General features: G+C 39.0%; 2 protein-coding genes across 2 annotated transcripts in view; both read left to right on the top strand.

Annotated features, from left to right (window-relative positions):
* Positions 1 to 9,472, top strand: part of si:ch211-159i8.4 (matrix-remodeling-associated protein 5) — a 38,477-nt gene extending 29,005 nt beyond the window's left edge. Inside the window, exons 5-7 of the mRNA XM_042073503.1 lie at positions 1,527 to 4,400; positions 4,790 to 5,684; positions 7,081 to 9,472. Of these exons, the coding sequence (XP_041929437.1) occupies positions 1,527 to 4,400; positions 4,790 to 5,684; positions 7,081 to 8,971 (5,660 nt within the window). The 3' untranslated portion in view covers positions 8,972 to 9,472. The remainder of the gene's footprint in view (positions 1 to 1,526; positions 4,401 to 4,789; positions 5,685 to 7,080) is intronic.
* Positions 9,473 to 10,823: 1,351 nt separating this feature from the next.
* rab33a (RAB33A, member RAS oncogene family) overlaps positions 10,824 to 18,884 on the top strand; it is a 31,668-nt gene continuing 23,607 nt past the window's right edge. Inside the window, exon 1 of the mRNA XM_042073563.1 lies at positions 10,824 to 11,083. Within this exon, the coding sequence (XP_041929497.1) occupies positions 10,832 to 11,083 (252 nt within the window). The 5' untranslated portion in view covers positions 10,824 to 10,831. The remainder of the gene's footprint in view (positions 11,084 to 18,884) is intronic.

Raw genomic sequence — 18,884 nt, 5'->3', positions numbered from 1 at the left:
AAAGCAGATATTATTTTCACTAAATCAGTCATTTATTACATTGGTGGTAAGTAAATGTAATAACTTTTTTAACCTTCCCACCAACGTTATAACTTCTTGCAAACGTTGGTGGGAAATTGGTTTATTACGTTGGCAGTAGGCAACAGTTATTATGTTGGTGGAAAAGTATTACGTTTGCAGGATTATTACAATTAAAAGGATATTCCACCATTTGGGGAATTACACTCATTCCCCCCCCCCCCCCCCCTTGAGTGAAACAATTGATTTTTACCTTTCTCAAGTTCATCCAAGTCCAGCCGTTCTCTGAGTCTGGCGACCACTTTTAGCTCCATCCTAGCATATATCATTGAATCGGATTAGACCATTAGCATCTTGCCTGCTAGCATCACGCTTAAAAGTGACTAAGATTTCCGGTAGTTTTCCTATTTAAAGAAGCCCTATGCAACAATTTTAGCAAAAATGACCTTAATTATGCAGGTTGAGAGTCGTTCTGATGGTTCTACAACACTTTTTGGGTCGTTTGGTGGGTGCTTTATCTCCCCCTAGTGCTTCTCCGCGGAAAAAACGAATATGCAACTTTCTGTCGTGAAAAATGCGAGCCCAAATCAGGCGAAAACCCAGAAACAGCGAAGGAATAACCAGACCTGCATAAAGCTTCTTTAAAACGTCTCTTCTCAAGTTAGAAAGTGTAATTAGACTAACAGAAAAGGAAACCTGGCGATTTTCTAGGCTGATTTGACATGGAATACTATACTCTCATTCAGATGTAATAATCCAGTCACTAACCAATTCATCTGCTGCAGCTCAACCTTGTTGCTGGAAGTTAGCGTACGGGGACTATTTTCAGGTGCTGCATGAAATCATTGTGCTGCTGCCCCCATGGGACGTTCCTACGTTCCTTGATTATGCCGGAATGAGGGTATATTGATCGTGATTGGTCAAATTTGTGGTGTTTGAACAAAATTTAAAGGTCGCCCAGAATTTGCGGGGATTAGTTGAAATTGTGTTAATTGATGCAATCGCAACAACGCAAATTTCTGGAGGGACTGATTGGTGGTCTATAGCTGTTGTAGAATATGCCAAAAGTTATATGTGGTAATTATATTTTTTTCCCTCCTGGGTGACTTAGCCTACCCCTTTGAAAAGTAATTGCCTTTAGTCTTTCCATTTCTGTCTCAAACTGTGGGAAATTTTTGCATTTGGGTGCCCGAATTATGTTATTTTTTTATGCTAGCCTACGATAGCATTTTCATTTTCATCTAGCCCCTGCATTCCGAAACTCGTTCTGGCACCACTGGTGCTAGATATGAAGTAGATCAGAATAAATGCTGTAATGACTTGCCATAATTGTCACTTATAAAAGAAACCCTGTAATTATAATTACAACAATACAGTGAGAATTCTACACTCATAACATTACTGTAGGAAGCATATTTCAAGGTATTCTATCTATAAAATCCTTCTATATCTAAAGTAAATCAAATCATCTGACAGATTGTCTCTTTTGATGTTTTCTGCCTTCACAGGTGTAATTCATTGCAAGAAGGATTCTGGTGACGGTGTAAATTGTGCCACATGTGTCTCACCACAACTCCTGAACAACAGCCAAGTCTTCCAGCTAAAATCTGAACAGCTTGATTGCAAACGTCCCTCCATAGATTCCCCATTGAAAACTGGAGAGATAAGCCACTGGGAGGGTACTGAGCCAGACCTTCCATATATCAAAGATCTTGAGCCACCACTGGGCCATCTTACATTTACATTGTCAGACAGTCATGGGAATGTAGCACATGTCGCCTGTGAAGTAAGTCGACCATCAGAGAGCACATCAGTGATATGGGAGACCCTCAAGAACTCTGAAATCATAGTGAATGTGACATTGATGAGCCACCTGGAGTGTGACATTGACAGGGATGAGCTGCACAACATGTGGAGGCTTATTGCATATTACTATGAGAGTCCTGCTTTATTAGAACGAGGTGCAAAACATGAGAACACTTCCAAGATTGTTTTTCAGTATTCCCAAGCAGTTGATGAGGATTCTTCATATTTCACAGACCTTAAAGGACACATAATGGCTGAACCCTCATGGCTGTTACAACCAAGAATTACACTCCAGCTTAACCGACGCAAAACCACAACAAAAAAGCTTGTTTTAAACTTCAGCACATTCCTCACAAGTCACAAAGAAACATATGACAAAGTTATGTCATCCTGGGCTGTGATACAACGAGGAATAGCAACACAAATCAAGTCAGTCGTTCAGGGATCTAATGTGACTTTTGAGTGTAATGTACACAGCTCAGGACAGCAACACGTGGAATGGATGCTCCCTGACTTGATGCTGCTTGAAAATGTTGATTCAGAAAATATCGTAACTGAGGACAATAAATTACATATTAAGAATACGACTGTCTCGGATTCTGGTCTTTATCACTGCTTAGTCAAGACTGAAATGGATGTGGATACAGCGTCCTTCCGGCTAGCTGTCAGAGAACAGCCAAAGCAAAGTGATCTAAATGGCAAGAGGATTTCTTTGGACAGTGGGGGTGTGCTTACACTCGACTGTTCAGTGTCATCACCTCATCCGAGTGAAACCAGCTGGTATCTCCCTAATTCCAAGATCCTTACAACCTCACAGCCCAAGGGGAGAGTGTCTATGCTTCAGAATAATACCCTAGTTCTAAAAAATGTCAGCCATGATGATACTGGAGTATATAGCTGCTTGGCAGTAAATCTCTATGGAGTTGATATGCTTTCACATCTTCTTGTTGTCACAGGTGAAAGAATGGGAAAGAGAGAACAAGTCAGCATAAATGAAAATGAATCTCCTCTGTCTGAAACTAAGACTGAACATGAGGGATCAGGTTATGAAGAGACAGAGTATCAATTTCCAAAACAACAAAAAACCTTTGGGAAAGAAAGATGGCCTGGGATTTCCAGAGGTGGGAAGGGAAACCGAGGGAAGCACAGCTCCAGGAAGGTGAACAAAATTGTACAAGAGATGGGCTCCACGTATAGGGCAAAGAAAGTGGAAAAAGTCAATGCTAAAGGTCCATCACTGCCACCAAATACCCAGACAACAACAATGACATCACAAACAAATGTCACTAGTGTAATTACCACCAACACATATACAATAGATAAAATTAATAGCACAGCTCTTGAACATGAATCAAATCAAAATCAAAACCTAGGTTCAACAGTTATGAAAACTAAAAACCATCACACAGGTTATTCAGAGTTTCCTGGAGGAAACAATGACACAGCAACACTTCAGTCAAAATCTGAGAACAGGATTGAAATCAAGTTGAGGAACAGATTAAGCATAAAGTCAAATTTAACACAAATACGGAGACCCCCACCTTTAAGACGCAGAAGACCACCACTGCGAAGAATTCACCCTAACAGATATATTCCTGATTCTAATAAGAACATAACAACTGAGACCTCAATAAATGCAACATCTTGGAGTAAAACAAAAGACAGATATCACATAAATTTAGCACCTACAGATAGGAATATTGAAAAATATCCATTTAGAAGTGGGGATATAAATTCTCCAGCAACTACAAATCTCCTACAATCTCATGAGCGCACGAAAGATGGAGTGCACACTACAAATGCAGCTATTAATTATACGACTAAATATGTAACATTTTTAAATGAGAGCATAAGTCTAATATCAAAAAATGAATATAATGTTTATTCAAAAGGGAAACATGTAAATGATACAAATAATGAACATGTAAATAGTAAGAACATAAATATCAAAAGAAATAACCACAAAGAAAATACATTGCTTTCCACATCAACAACTTTCTGTCCAAGAAAAAATGAGACCACCATTACTATGCCTTTATCTGCTACAACTCTGAACACTGTTGGCTTGACACGGCAGCCATCTAGAAACTTCCAACAATGGACCTCTTTTATGACCAGTCGTCCAGAAATTGTAAACTGGTCTCCAAGACCCACAACTTCCATCCATAACACTGTAAATGGCCGGACCATTGCATCTCATCGAACTCATCATTCATCTTCATCCAGTGACAAGGACCTGTTGCTGCTCTCCAGACTCCGCAATCGATACAGACAGTCACAGTTAAACTCTCTTCTCTTGAAGTTTGGGAAGCTTGTCACCCCAAAGCCACAGATTATCATGCCCACTCCCATATCTAAGCAGACCCCTAAAGTTGACCATCCCTACAAGCCTATAACACCTTCCCCTACCCCAGTCGCCACTTACACTATATACTCCACAGCTAGTGGATTGAAGCCACAGATTGTATCTATAAATACAGTTGTGGTTTCCGCTCCACCTGAAACAGATGTGACTCTTCCATGCCAGGCCACTGGTAATCCTAAACCTACGATTTCATGGAAGAGGGTGTCTACAGGTGAGCATGAGGATCATCTTATCATTATTATTATTACAACATATGGGTCATTTGAGGGTGGGCAGAATACTTAAGGGGTGACAGGGTAAAATGTTCCTTCTTTGTACACTCAGGGTGTGAAATATACCCCCTGATTGATCCCTCTGAATTGTGGGGTGGCCTAAAATGGTGACAAGCCAAAAGTACAAAACACATCAAACATGCTGAACCTTTTCACATTGACTTTGTCACTTTATTTAATTGTGAAAGCAGAAAAGATGTGTGCTACTGTGATGTGTCTTCAGCAGGGATTTGTAGAAACTGTTATGATCGCACAACACAATTTGGGGTGATATTACTTACAGTATTCCTTACAGTTTAACATGAGTATTTTGTTTATTCCTTTGCAGGTGCTACAATTCAAGCAGGTATAAAATATGAGGAAAGTTTAGGAAAGTTTGAAGTTTTTCAAAATGGCACTTTTGTGGTCAGAAGTCTTCAGCCAGAGGACGAAGGACAGTATCTGTGTTCAGCACAAAATATATTTGGTGCAGCCCATAGTGTGGTCACTCTACTTGTTGTGGCTCAGACTCCAAAAATTGTAAATCCACCCTCAAGAGATTTTTCTGTGTATCTAGGCAAGTCAATTAACCTGCACTGCATTGCACTGGGAAAACCCAAAGCACACATTTCCTGGATTCTTCCTGACAGGACCTTACTGCAAGAGGTGGGAACAAATGCAATAGGCTCACTTTTTGCTAACGGCACACTGAACATTCCATCAGTAATTCTTTCAAATCAAGGGTACTATAAATGTATTGCCAGCAATGCAGCTGGGGAAGATACAATTACCTATAACATCAATATTATATCTTCACTGCCGACCATCAATGAGGAAGCAATTGAAAGCCTGGCAATATCTATTGGAACAAGTATCTATGCGAACTGTACAGCAATGGGGAGACCCCAACCAGTCATTAAATGGATTCTTCCCGATGGGACAAGCTTAAAACCCACTCAACTGCTTAAGCAACGTTTCTTTGTCTTTCCTAACGGAACACTCTACATCAAAAGTGCCTCAGTGACCGACGGTGGAAAATATGAGTGCACAGCTACCAATGCAGTGGGCTCTGTCAAGCGGTTATTTCTGCTTGATACAAAACAGAACTCATACCTCCCAAAAAAGCAACAGCAACAACAACATAATGTTTCTGCCATGTATGGCTCAAAAATATACTTGCACTGTTCTTATCCAGCAACAATTTGGAGATTGCCATCCAAGACACTTCTCTCACATCATTACAGGTAATTAATGTAACAATGTTGTAATTAGACATCTTTAAAAGTCCAATGTGTGAAAATGTTCAGTTGTTTGTTAACAAAATCAACATTTCATGTTTTACATTAATCGATTACCTACTTGACTTTACCAATACAGCTGGGGGTTCACTTACTTTATATATTAATTCCATGTTGCATGATTTTTTGGCTTCTCACACAATTCCCTCTAAACAAGTCCATGCATTTGATAAATATTCACACCTGACAGATCCTATTTAAAAACTGGTGATAAAATAAGAAAATCACGATAAAAACAACGTAAAACTCCAAACTGTTCAAGGGGTTTACATACTTTCAAGCAGCACTATGTATACACACTACTGGTCAAAAGTTTGGGGTCGCTTAGAAATTACCATTCCACTCCATTATAGACAGAATACCAGCTGAGATCAGTTGCATTGTTTTTTAATCAGGGCAGCAGTTTTCAGATTACATTATGTGATTACATAATTGCAAAAGGGTTTTCCAATGTTTTGTTAGCCTTTAAAAATGATATCAGATTAGTAAACAGAATGTGCCTTTGGAACATGGGATGAATGGTTGTTGTTAATGGGCAATGTAGATATTGCATTTAAGATCAGCCATTTTTTTCTACAACAGTCGAGAACTCTTTTGCAATTACGTAAGCACATAATGTAATCTGCAACTTATCTCAGCTCTGTGTATAAATGGAGTGGAATGGAAATTTCTAAGTGACCCCAAACTTTTGACCGGTAGTGTATACTATATACAGTAACCTCCAGAATGGCACATCTGCTAAAGTTGACTAAAAAGAGGAATATAAAATCATCTTTTGGAAATTGATCTTAATGCCTTAAGTAAAAAATGAGGAAATATCCAACCTTTAAGGACACCAATTTTCTTTGTGAATGAATAATGTATCATAAATAAATAAATGCTCTTCCTTAAAATACAGGGGTCGTAAGTATTGGCACCCCTATGTTAAATTCCATAGAGGAAGGCAGATTTTTATTTTTAAAGGCCAGTTATTTCATGGATCCAGGATACTATGCATCCTGATAAAGTTCCCTTAGCCTTTGGAATTAAAATAGCCCCACATCATCACATACCCTTCACCATACCTAGAGATTGGCGTGGTTTTATTTCAGTTAGCCTATTAGCTGATTTGGTGCTCATTGAGCTCAATGCAAATCAAACCAGCGAATAGGCTTACTGAAATAAAACCATGAAGAGTTTGCTCCACGCTCCAATATCCTGGCTTTGAACAGTTTGTTCAAGGGACACTTTATCAGTCCATTCAGACTCTGTGGCACTTATGTATGAAATATTACATTTTCTGTTATTGTGGATTATATTGTAGATATATTTTAAATAATCGGTACTACTTGTCTTTTTCTAGCCCTGAAAGATTTATCACTGCTTTCCCTAATGGAACCCTAAGAATCCAACAACTGACAGGAAAGCTTGCAGGCACCTACATGTGTATCTCTCAGAAGTCAAATGGTGAGGATATACAATACTTTCAAGTAGAGGTCTTCATGAAGGCTCCCAAGATCGAAAACACACAAGTCCCACAGAGAAGTGTCATACATGGTAAAAAACTCCAGATGGACTGCTTAACTTCTGGTGTACCAAACCCTGAGGTATCCTGGAGCCTTCCAGATGGCACAGTTGCCAACTCTGCCTTTCAGTCACATGACAACAGAAGCCATTCACATTATGTCACCTTTAGCAATGGCACACTATTACTGAAACAGATTAGCAAAAAGGATGAGGGGGACTATATATGTTATGCTAAAAATGCACTAGGGGAAGATGAGATGAAAGTGAGTGTCAGAGTGGAATCTCCCATGATTGCCTTCAAGAACAAGGTTTCTGTGTGGGCTGAACTTGGGAAGCAGGCACATATGAAATGTAAATCTCATGGAAATCCTCCCAATCCAGTGACATGGCTTTCTCCTAGCAAAAATGTGATTTCATCCACTTCCACCCGTCACCAAATTCTTAAAGATGGGACACTAATTATCCAAAAGGTCACTTTAAATGATGAAGGAAGGTACACTTGTTTTGCACAGAATTCTGCCATTAACAGCATAGAGCTGGAAGTGGAACACAGGGAGCCATATATTAATGGACACAGGGGTGCACACAGCACACATGTTTCAGCAGTGTCTTACCAAACTACTCTAATGGACTGTAAAAGTGAAGGCAAGCCAGAGGCACACATTATCTGGACAACATCATCTGGCTTGTCCTTGCCACTGCCATATGAGGGTGGTAGGTTTCAAGTACATAAGAATGGCAGCCTGGAGTTGCGAGGAGTTAGAAAGTCTGACGAAGGTCAGTTCAAGTGTGTTGCAAAAAATAGCTTGGGAGAAGCTAGTCTCACAGTCACATTAAAAGTAGAAACACTTGCTGAAAAGCCCAGCTTCTCTAATCCGAATATAGAAGTTTATCCTATAAAGTCAGATGGTAGTGTTATAACTTTAGAGTGCATTGCAACTGGTAAGCCAAGACCAATATTTGTATGGATTCTGCCAAACAATACTCAGCTGATTCCAGGCACGAGACTAAACAGGTTTGCACATGTCATAGGGAGTGGAATCCTTCACATTACCAGCCCTGTGACTACTGATAAAGGCATTTACCGTTGCCTGGCAAAAAATGTGGCAGGGCAAGCTGAGAAACGATATGAACTACAAACAGGAAAAAAACCTTATATTCGAGGAAATGGAGGTCCCTTAAAGATTACTTTTGGGCAGACCCTGAACATGCCATGTACTGTTGAAGGTTGGCCAGAGGCCTCAGTGTCTTGGACACTTCCAAATGGTCTAACTCTGGTCAAGCCACAGATCACTGGCAGAGTATTATTTCTGGAAAACAATACACTGCAGGTTAAAGACACAGCCACATTTGACAGAGGAGTTTACACATGCAAAGCTACTAATACTTATGGATCATCTTTCTTGTCCTACCCGGTCACAGTCATGGTATACCCTCCCCAAATTACAACTGCACCCCCTTCTGTTATAAGAGTTTACAAGGGGTCATCTGTGTCACTAAACTGCATTGCCATTGGTATTCCCAAGCCTGACATCTCTTGGACTTTGCCCGGACGCACAACACTTGTGCCCAACAGTCGTTTCATAGCACAAGGCGGAATTCATATGACGGGGGAAGGTAGCCTGGTCATTCAAAACCCAGGCCTGATGGACTCTGGAATTTATAAATGTAATGCAAAAAATGTACTTGGAACAGATTTTAAAGCAACATACCTTCAAGTGGTCTAAGCCAGCAGTAAAGTAGAGTTGTGAACATATTGCTTGTGGATAAAGAATATATTGTGACTGTTTTAATTGAAATAAGTGGGTAAAAGCCTCAAGACTCCAAAACACAATATTTTCATGTTTGTAGCATAGTTGAATTAAGTTAGATCCTTGACATTTTATCCTTGACATTTTTTTTCCTTGACATCCCAATCCCAATCTTCACCTCCTCTGTGACCTTCCCTATGTTAAATAAGAATAGCTACTGGTCAGGGGCGCTGTGGAGAAACTGGCTGCAGTGCCTGTGCCACTCTTCAACCCGGCCATTTCCCGATATTCCCAAAAAATAATAAAGAATAGCTACCAGTGTCTAGCATACTATTCCTATACCCAAATTGAATCATGTTACATGCTACTTATACTCTCACTGTCTATTGATGCTTGTGGTAACACCATATATGTTATTATTAATGCTACGTAACATACGATGGTAATCTGGTAATATTAAAAAGCTCACAAAATGAAGTAGATTTCTGATCATTTCATTTCATATGAATAAGGTTAATAAAAATAAAGCTTTCAATGTCAGTAACAGAACTGTCGTGTTAATTTGCAGTAATGACATGCATACACCATGGATGAGCTATTTCCGATATAATGTGCCCGTGCTGAACACATTACATTCTTTGGTGCTGGATGACCCTCTTTATACAAAAAATGTATTTCTTGAGTATATTACATACTATACCATCAATAGGACATACATACCATTTGAATCAGAATGAACAGTTCTATGAAATGATGTAAAATACATATGGCAATGTTGATATAATAATGAACAGTCTTTGAAAGTCCTCTCCAAATGTATATTCAAATTTGTCGAAATTTCATTTTATTCACATAAAAATTAATTTTCATCTACAAGATACAGAAAAAAAGAGCAATTTGTGGGCTATTTAACAAAAATGTATGCATAACAACTAATAATAAAGTCAGACACAATGGTTTAGATTTATTTGGTCTATAATAAACTATTTATTTGTATAGAAGCAAATACAGTAAATAAGAGTGACATAAAATTACCAGTAATACAAAAAGTAAATATACTGTATATTTATTTAAAGATGTACTAAGCGATATTGCATGGTTTGTAAGTTAAACATTTTTTGTCACATACAGCAAACATCACCTCACAATCTGCTAGCTGCCGGTGCCCTGTCTGTGCCCCAGGCTCCAAAAACAACAAAAAACTTGGTCCAGTCTGGACCATAAAAACATGACTGTTTGAAACTGTTCCAGCCAATCACCGACGAGATACGCATTTAGGAGAGTTTTAATTGCATGGGAGGGGGAGGGAGTAGTGCATAGTTTGGAGGTGTGTTTTTAGCATGTCGTTCCTTACAATGTCAATTAGCTGTTCTAAAATCAGTGTAGGTCTAACGTATGGCCTCTCGGTGCTTATTGCTTAAATAAGCTACTTCATAAGTGTGCAATTTAAAAAAAAAAAATATGTTTGTAATATGTAATAATAATAATAATAATAATAATAGGCCTAATAATAATCGCTTGTGTAGTTTTCTGTTCCACCATAGCCTATTGGCCTTTGGTTTATTATAATTCAACCGACAGAATCTTCTGGAATAGTGGAAGCCCGTTCACACATCTGGCTGTTTGGCAATAGGCCCTTCACAACAGAAGATTTGACAGGTAGGCTTTCCATTATTCACCGATATTCAAAATAGGCTAGGCCTAGCACATAAGCCTACTGGCTTAAAATCTTTTTCGAATGAGGACGTTAGCCTATCCCACACATTGACATTTTCTCTTCTCCCCACCCCTCCCTTTCACATCCTCATCATTGATATCCGGCATCATTGCTTCATTATGGCAAAAGAAGTGGAGGATAGGAAAAACGGGACCAATTCTGATCTCACATCATCTTTAGATTTTAGTTCATCTTTGGTTCACAGTGTAAAGACGCGTATATTCAAAATTATTTTAATAGGGGATTCTAACGTGGGCAAGACGTGTCTAACCTTCCGATTTACTGGTGGAACCTTCCCTGACAAAACGGAGGCTACGATCGGTGTGGATTTCAGAGAGAAACCTGTGGAGATTGACGGCGAGATAATTAAGGTGAGAACTAGATAGAGTTGTATCTTATTTGTTAGTTTTCATTTCTTGAACATCTTTAAAAATGCGCCCAACTTCCCTACAAATTATGCGAACCTAGGTTAGGTTACTCAGCGAGTTTACAGTGTCGCCCACTTCAATTTAGGCTATAGGCAAATGCTCGTGTTGTTGTTTGGTATAATTTAGGCTAGCAGCATATTAGGCCCTTGTTCCACAGTCTATGATTATAGGACTAGGCTAGTTTGTCGAATCGAATTTGTTGTAGGCTAAGCCACTGCCAGGGGCTTGCCGCCGGTGGCGTGACACTTTTGGGCCCGGTTCCCCGATAACGATATACATGTAGGCTACTTATGAGGGTTTTCTACGATTCGTATTAAGATCGTTCGTTTGGTTTTTCCGACTGTTTTCCTAGCATGCCCGTAGCGTGAAAGCATGCACAGCTAAGATGCGCTTAAGGGGAGCTGTCCACGTTAATAGTGCTGAAATATCCTCTAATTTGGTGATGTCCGGTGACTTCACCGTCACTGCTACCGTTTAAACTTTGGATCTACACATTAGGCTATAGCCTGCTCAGTATGCTACATCTGCCATTCCTGTTATTTGCTACTTATGAGAGTCCCACTGTGTGTGCTGCCTTTTGGACTGTCACTGAAAAAGACGTTTGAAGATGAGGAAGAGGTCGAGTTAGAAAGTGAGGAAATGTGTAGGCTTAAATAGGCTTAGGTTTTGACACACCATGCTCCTTACTCTACTCTTAGCTTATAGTCATATTAAAAGATTGCCTACCCTACACTTAGACAAAGAGAATCAGAAACTCTTCTGCCAATGTCTCGATTCATAACTTAATTGCATTTTGTCCGCTTTTAATCACATTATTATGAACATCAAATGTATGCTATTTTGCATGCTAAAATCTGCTTCATCACAAGTAAATACATGCTCCCACTTCATATCACTCCCACTTCACTATCATTCAGCAGAACAATATTTCTTATCTTTCATATGCCGATGACACACAATTATATGTCTCTGTTTCTTTCGATAATCCTAGGCCAGTGAATGACCTCAGTCAATGTATTTCTGATATTAAAACATGGATGACCCAACACTTCTTAAAGCCTAATGATAATAAAACAGAGATTATTCTAGTAGGTCCTAAGGTCTTGAGACATTAGTTTTATTCATTGCTAACTCTCTTGTCTATGAAACCTTGTGAGGATGTCTAAAATTTGGATGCAATCTTAGATGCTGAATTTAACTTTCAGAAGCACAGGTTAGGTTAAATACTTTAAAAAAAATCTCAAGCAGACTCTGAAAAGCTGGTTTATGCTTTTATAATTAGACTATAGTAACACTTTTTGCTGGATTAACAAAACAGAACTTAAACAAACTCCAGTTTATTCAAAATGCCGTGGCCAGAGTGCTCTCCAGAACACAAAGACAAAGTCCTTTTAGGCAACTCCCTCCACTCGGCAGCCATATTGTAACGCTTTTTGGTCACTTTGGTCATCTGTTTTGCCAGAAATGCGCAAGGCTTCACGACACCAACCTTGCTACAGCGGCGAGATCACAACACATGATTGGCACGATGTATTCACAACACACCATATGATTGGCACAATGAATCCACATGTAGATTTTTTTGCTACGAAAGGGGCGGGATATGTGTAGACAACTTACAAACTAACCCCATGCATTTCTATGGAGGATTTTTTGATTGCTGTCTCCTCATTAAAAAGTCTCTGACAAAGATCTTATCACATCACTCCAGTATTAAAAGCACTCCATTGGCTCCCAGTAAAGCAAAGAATTTATTTTAAAATACTTCTTATTTTTAAAATCATTGATGGGCGTAGCTCCCTCCTACATTTCTGACATGTTCACTGCATATACACTGGTCAGATTCCTGAGATCCTCAAGTAAAGATCTCCTCGCATTACCCAGAATTAACTCAAGTCCAGCACATGGTGCCTTTAGTCACTATGCCCCCACTCTCTGGAATTCCCTGCCTCCTGAACTCAGGACTGCTCCGACAGTGTATTCTTTTAAAATCAGACTAAAAACATATTTATTCTCACAAGCCTTTAATTAGAGTTTTAAGGCTATTTAAATGTTGGCCGTTTTTATTATTTATATTCACTTATATTCACTTTTAGGGCCCAAGTACCGTATGGTGTGAAAGCCCTATTGTTTCTGTATTACTATGTACTTCTGTATTACTATATTGTTCCCTATTATTATTATTAGGGCCCGAGCACTGAATACAAAGCCCTATTCAACTTTTAAACTTTTATACTTTTTAAACTATTAAAGAAAAACTTTAAAAAAATCCCCATAGACTTAACATTGCCGATTGTGACATCATAATATGGCCGTTAAGCAATTAGAATCCTATGGCAGGTGTTCAGGCCACCTGCAGCCTCGGGCTTTAAGCATACAATCTGGGTCAATTAAGACTACACATCCTATTCAACTGTTTCCTCTGCCCAAAACTGTTTCAAAATAAAAGTCCTCACTACAATAATCCACTGTTAAACAATGTAACCCATTAAACTACTGAACTTTTTACATTCAACTTTTAAACGGTCTACATTTAAACTATCATTAAACTATCTATCTATTAAACTAGCTGTCTATCAACAACTTTTAAACTATCTACATTCAACTTTTAAACTATATACATTCACTAGCTGTCTATCAACAACTTTTAACTTGTCATCAACTGTCAACACTTTTCATGGTAGCTAGTTAGCATGGTTAGCAAAGTTAGCGTGTTAGCATTGTTAGCATTTTTAGCAAAACTGCTAAAAATGATTAGCTAGGTTAGCTAAGTCACATGGTTAGCATAGTTAGTATGCTAGCATGTTAGCATGCTAGTTAGCATTTTTAGCAAAACTGCTAAAAATGATTAGCTAAGTTAGCTAAGTAACATGGTTAGCATAGTTAGCATGCTAACATGTTAGCATGCTAGTTAGCATTTTTAGCAAAACTGCTAAAAATGATTAGCTAGGTTAGCTAAGTAACATGGTTAGCATAGTTAGCATAACTACTAAAAATGATTAGCTAAGTTAGCTAAGTAACATGGTTAACATAGTTAGCATGCTAGTTAGCATAACTACTAAAAATGATAAGCTTGGTTAACTAAGTCACATGGTTAACATAGTTAGCATGTTAACATTGCTAGCATAGTTAGCATGTTTAGCAAAACTGCTAGAAAATGTTAGTTAAGTTAGCTAAGTAGCATGGTTAGCATGTTAGCATTGCTAGCACTACTATAAAACATTAGCTAAGTAGCATGGTTAGCATAGTTAAATAACTGCTAGCAAACATTAGAGCCATTCCAACTTTCAGTTATCGTCAAATATCTACCTATACACAGCCATTAAACTATTTGAATATCAACATTCATTCAACTTCCAGTCTGTCAACAACTTTTAAACTATTTACCTTCAACTTTTAAACGGTCTACTTTTAAACTATCATTAAACTATCTATTAAACTAGCTGTATCAACAACTTTTAAACTATCTACTGTCTATCAACAACTTTTAAACTATCTACATTCAGCTTTTAAACAGTCTACTTTTAAACTATCAAATTTTATTAAGCTATGCAACCACCATGTCTATCCTAGTATCACCGTTTTACATCACAACTTTAGCATTTTCATGCACTGGTAATTCCTTGGAATTGCATTTCTAGTTATTATTATTATTATTATTATTATTATCATTACCAATTTGCAAATGATGGTGAATAACTACTCATTGTGAGACGTATTTCGTAATATCTTTATAATTATAATTATTTCCATTGTAATCGTGTTTTTGTAATGTTTTGCATGGATGTGCACTGGTGCCCGTTCCTGTGGACGAGAGAAGCAGGGTGTAGTTGTGCACCCGCCCATATCACTGTTGATAATACACTCTTAAAATAACATATTATCATTATTAGGGCCTGAGCACCGAAGGCGTAAAGTCAGACAAGTTGTCTGGCCAATTAAGCACAGTAATACCATGCTAAGCAAACCAGTTACTAGCAGTTTTGGCATTGTCCTGCTGGAAAAGGCAATCAGGATCTCCATACAGCTTGCCAGCAGATGGCATGAAGTGCACTAAAATCCCCCAGTAGAAGGCTGCATTAGGGACTTCCGGTTATGGCGCACTGCTAGGCACACGTGTGGCAGAGAGCTCCCATATGGATTTAATGTAACAGCTATCAGTCAGCTTCTTTAAATTAAGCAACAGTTACTATTTGTCCCTTAAAATACAGAAACTACTAATATGACGTCGAAACCAAAGGCCAAAAAAACACTAAATCTACGGATACCTCCTTGCTGCTAGCAAAGTCAGATGACGATGCTGCTAGTTCTGATCAAATTCTTGATGCTATTTACTCAATGAAGGAGGATTTCACATCAAGGTTTGATGGATTAATGAGCGCTATCCAGGGAGTGCAGGGAGAACTCAAGGCAGGCCGAATGACCGAAGCAGAAGATAGAATTGGCACCAATGAAGACGATTTAGCATCTCAGAAAATACAGACTGCTAGCATGAAAACGGCTATGGAGGAGCTAGTACTAAAGGTGGATGACTTAGAAAACCGTGCACGCCGCTCGACTCTTCGGTTGGTGGGTCTGCCTGAGTCAACAGAAGGAGGTGATATGTGTGCTTATTTTGAAAAATGGATTCCTGAAATGCTTGGTGAACAAAACTTTCCTGGGCCAGTGGTTATAGAAAGGGCGCATAGGGTCGGCACAACGAACAACGAGGTGAACTCGCAAGCCACTGTGCGACCTAGAGTGGTGGTGATGAAGTTACTGAATTACGCAGACAAAGTCCGGGTTATGAAAGCTGCCAGGGCCAAGGGGAAAATACTGGTCGACGACAAGAAGGTTACGTTTTTTCCCGACGTTACTGCTGACCTGCTTAAACGGAGAAAAGTCTTTGATACGGCGAAGAAAGAACTTTCCTCCCTCTCTATGCGCGAATTGCGTTATGGAATAATCCATCCTGCTACTCTTCTGGTGACTATCAAAGGCACACTTTCGACACAGCATTGGAAGCGGAGGCTTTTGTGCGAAAATTGAAATCTCAAGCAAGTGGGACAACAGTGGACTCTGAATAGCGTGGTAAAGGCGGACGCAATACAGGTAATATTTCTCTGGACTGATTAGAGAATGCGGACGCCTGTATGCTACAGTTAACCATTTGTGGACTGTTAAATGTTGTGTCAACTCTTTATGGCAAAGTAGCTGTCTGATTGCAACATACTCAAGTGTTATGTTCAAGTTTAATATTCTGTGTGGGGCTCTGTCGTGTTTGCTATGCATGCTGTTCCTCTTCATGTGGACATGGTGAACCAGCTTAGCTCCTTAGTCAGGCTCTGTTTAGTAGCCTATTGGAAGTGTGGATCAGGGGAGGGGTGTGTGTATTTCATTTGGGGAAATACACCTTGTTATGTTGATTTTTATGTTTTAAGGCACATATTTGTTTATTTTTGCGCTTTATTAAGTTTTCTTTTTGTACAATACTCAATACTCAGCTCCAACACACATTTACATTATAGTATCATAGTATGTTATCTGAACTTCAGCTCACCTCTTGGAATGTCAGAGGTTTAAACAAACTTGTCAAGCTCAAGCAAGTAATGAGTTGGATTAAACAGTTGAAAGCTAAAATAGTCTTTCTGCAGGAGACGCATCTTACTCCTGAAGATGTAGTGAAGGTGAGGAGGAGATGGCCTGGCCGGGTATTTTCAGCCTCTTTTAGTTCCCACGCACGTAAGGGTGATTACTCTAATACATAACTCACTACCATTTCGTCTCATCAATGTTGAGGAAGATAGATTTGGGAGATACCTTGTTATCCAATGTGAAATTCTTTCAGTCAGGTTAAAATCTTGTCAATTTTTATGGACCCAATGACGACAACCCCTCATTTTTCAGAAACCTATTTCTGTCATTGGCTGATTTGCCTGGAAACTTCATCATAGGTGGAGATTTTAACTGCACCCTCCAGCCTGATATTGATAGATCTACAGGGATAGATGCCTCCCATTCTCAGTCAAGGAAGGAATTGTTGCAGTTTATTGGAGAGCTTAACTTAATTGATATATGGAGGAAAATTCAACCTTCTCATGTTATTCTGCCACCTGTCAGACATTCTCCAGAATTGACTACTTTTTGGTCTCTGCTTCTCTAACATCCATAATCCCCAGTAGCTGGTATGATAGCATCATCATTTCAGACCATGCTTCAGTTTCATTTAGTTTGAACATGCCACAGCCTCTGAATAACCCCACAGGGTGGCGTCTTCAGTCATTTTGGCTTAAGGACCCAGAATTTATGAAGTTTGTTGGGGCACACATTGATTTTTACTTTGAAATTAATACAACCCAAACTTCATCTTCTATACGGTGGGAAGCATTTAAAGGTGCCATGTGTAAGAATTGAGGTAAAAATATCCAAAAGATGAGCTACACGCATCAAAAGAATGAGAAGAAATAAGGGCGATGATGTCATTAAAAAAATAACAAGGTATAGTGCTGCAGAGATATCAACCTGAATTAGCATGCTAAATTACTAGCCACAGCCCGACAGGTGTCATAATACCAGTTTCGGCCATGGGAGGCAGTATGCGGACAACATAACCGCTAACCAAACTGCAATACACGAGTCTCGGTTGTTACTCTAGGGTAAACCAGCTCACTTTCTGGAGGTATACTGCCCCCATTTTTTATGGAATGTGGAGTATGAATTGATTTTTGGCGGACATTACACATGGCACCTTTAAAGCCTTCCTGAGAGGACAGATGATAAGTTACACAAGTTATCAGCACAGATCCTGGAGGTTGGAGATGGAGCAATTGGAAAAAAAGATAAAGGATATTGAAACAGACCATTTTAAAACTCCCTCTCAACAATCATTTAAGGAACTTAACGAACTCAGAGCTAAATATAATGTTCTGTCTGTGAATAAGGCAACTAAAAGCCTGCTGAAACTGAAACAGTTCTATTATGAACAAGGGGAAAAGGCTAGTAAGCTTCTAGCTTGGCGTATTAGACAATCTGAAACTGAAAGAACAATAAATACAATTCAGTTGGATGATGGTGTGGAGTCTAGTGACCCAAAGGAAATTAATGCCTTTTTAGGTTTTTACCCGAACTTATACAGCACAGATCATTCAAACTCAATTTTACAAAAACAAAAGGATTTTTTGGATATGTTAAACATTAATCCTCTTGAAGAGAATTTGTTGGCTGGCTTAGACCTGGACATAACCATTGAGGAGTTGTCTGCAGCCATTGGTACAATGAAAGGGGGGAAGTCACCAGGCCCAGATGGGATCCCCATCGAAATTTATAAAACATTTCAGGATGCACTAATACCACCTTTGCTTGAAATGTATGAAGAGTCTCTGGAGAGTGAGTCTCTCCCCTCCTCTCTAAATATGGCAATAATTACACTGTTATTAAATCCAGGGAAAGTATCTACTTTATGTGGATCATATAGACAAATCTCACTCCTCTATAACGATCTTAAAGTTTTGTGTAAGGTATTGGCTAGACGGTTAGATATACTTCTGCCACAAATGGTGAACCCTGACCAGAACGGCTTTGTGGTTGGGCGACAGGGCTTTCATAATATACAACGTGTTCTTAATATTGTTTTTGAGATCAAGCTTCTGTATTCTAACCCTCAGGCAAAAGTTTTAACAAATGGTCTGTCTTTAGCTCCCTTCCAGTTGTATAGGGGTACAAGGCAGGTTTGCCCCCTGTCTCCATTGCTATTTACCTTGGCAAT

Source organism: Alosa sapidissima, chromosome 20, assembly GCF_018492685.1.
Source record: "Alosa sapidissima isolate fAloSap1 chromosome 20, fAloSap1.pri, whole genome shotgun sequence".
Lineage (NCBI taxonomy): Eukaryota > Metazoa > Chordata > Actinopteri > Clupeiformes > Clupeidae > Alosa > Alosa sapidissima.
Note: the sequence above shows the minus strand (reverse complement) of the source record. Positions and strands in the feature narration are given on the sequence as shown.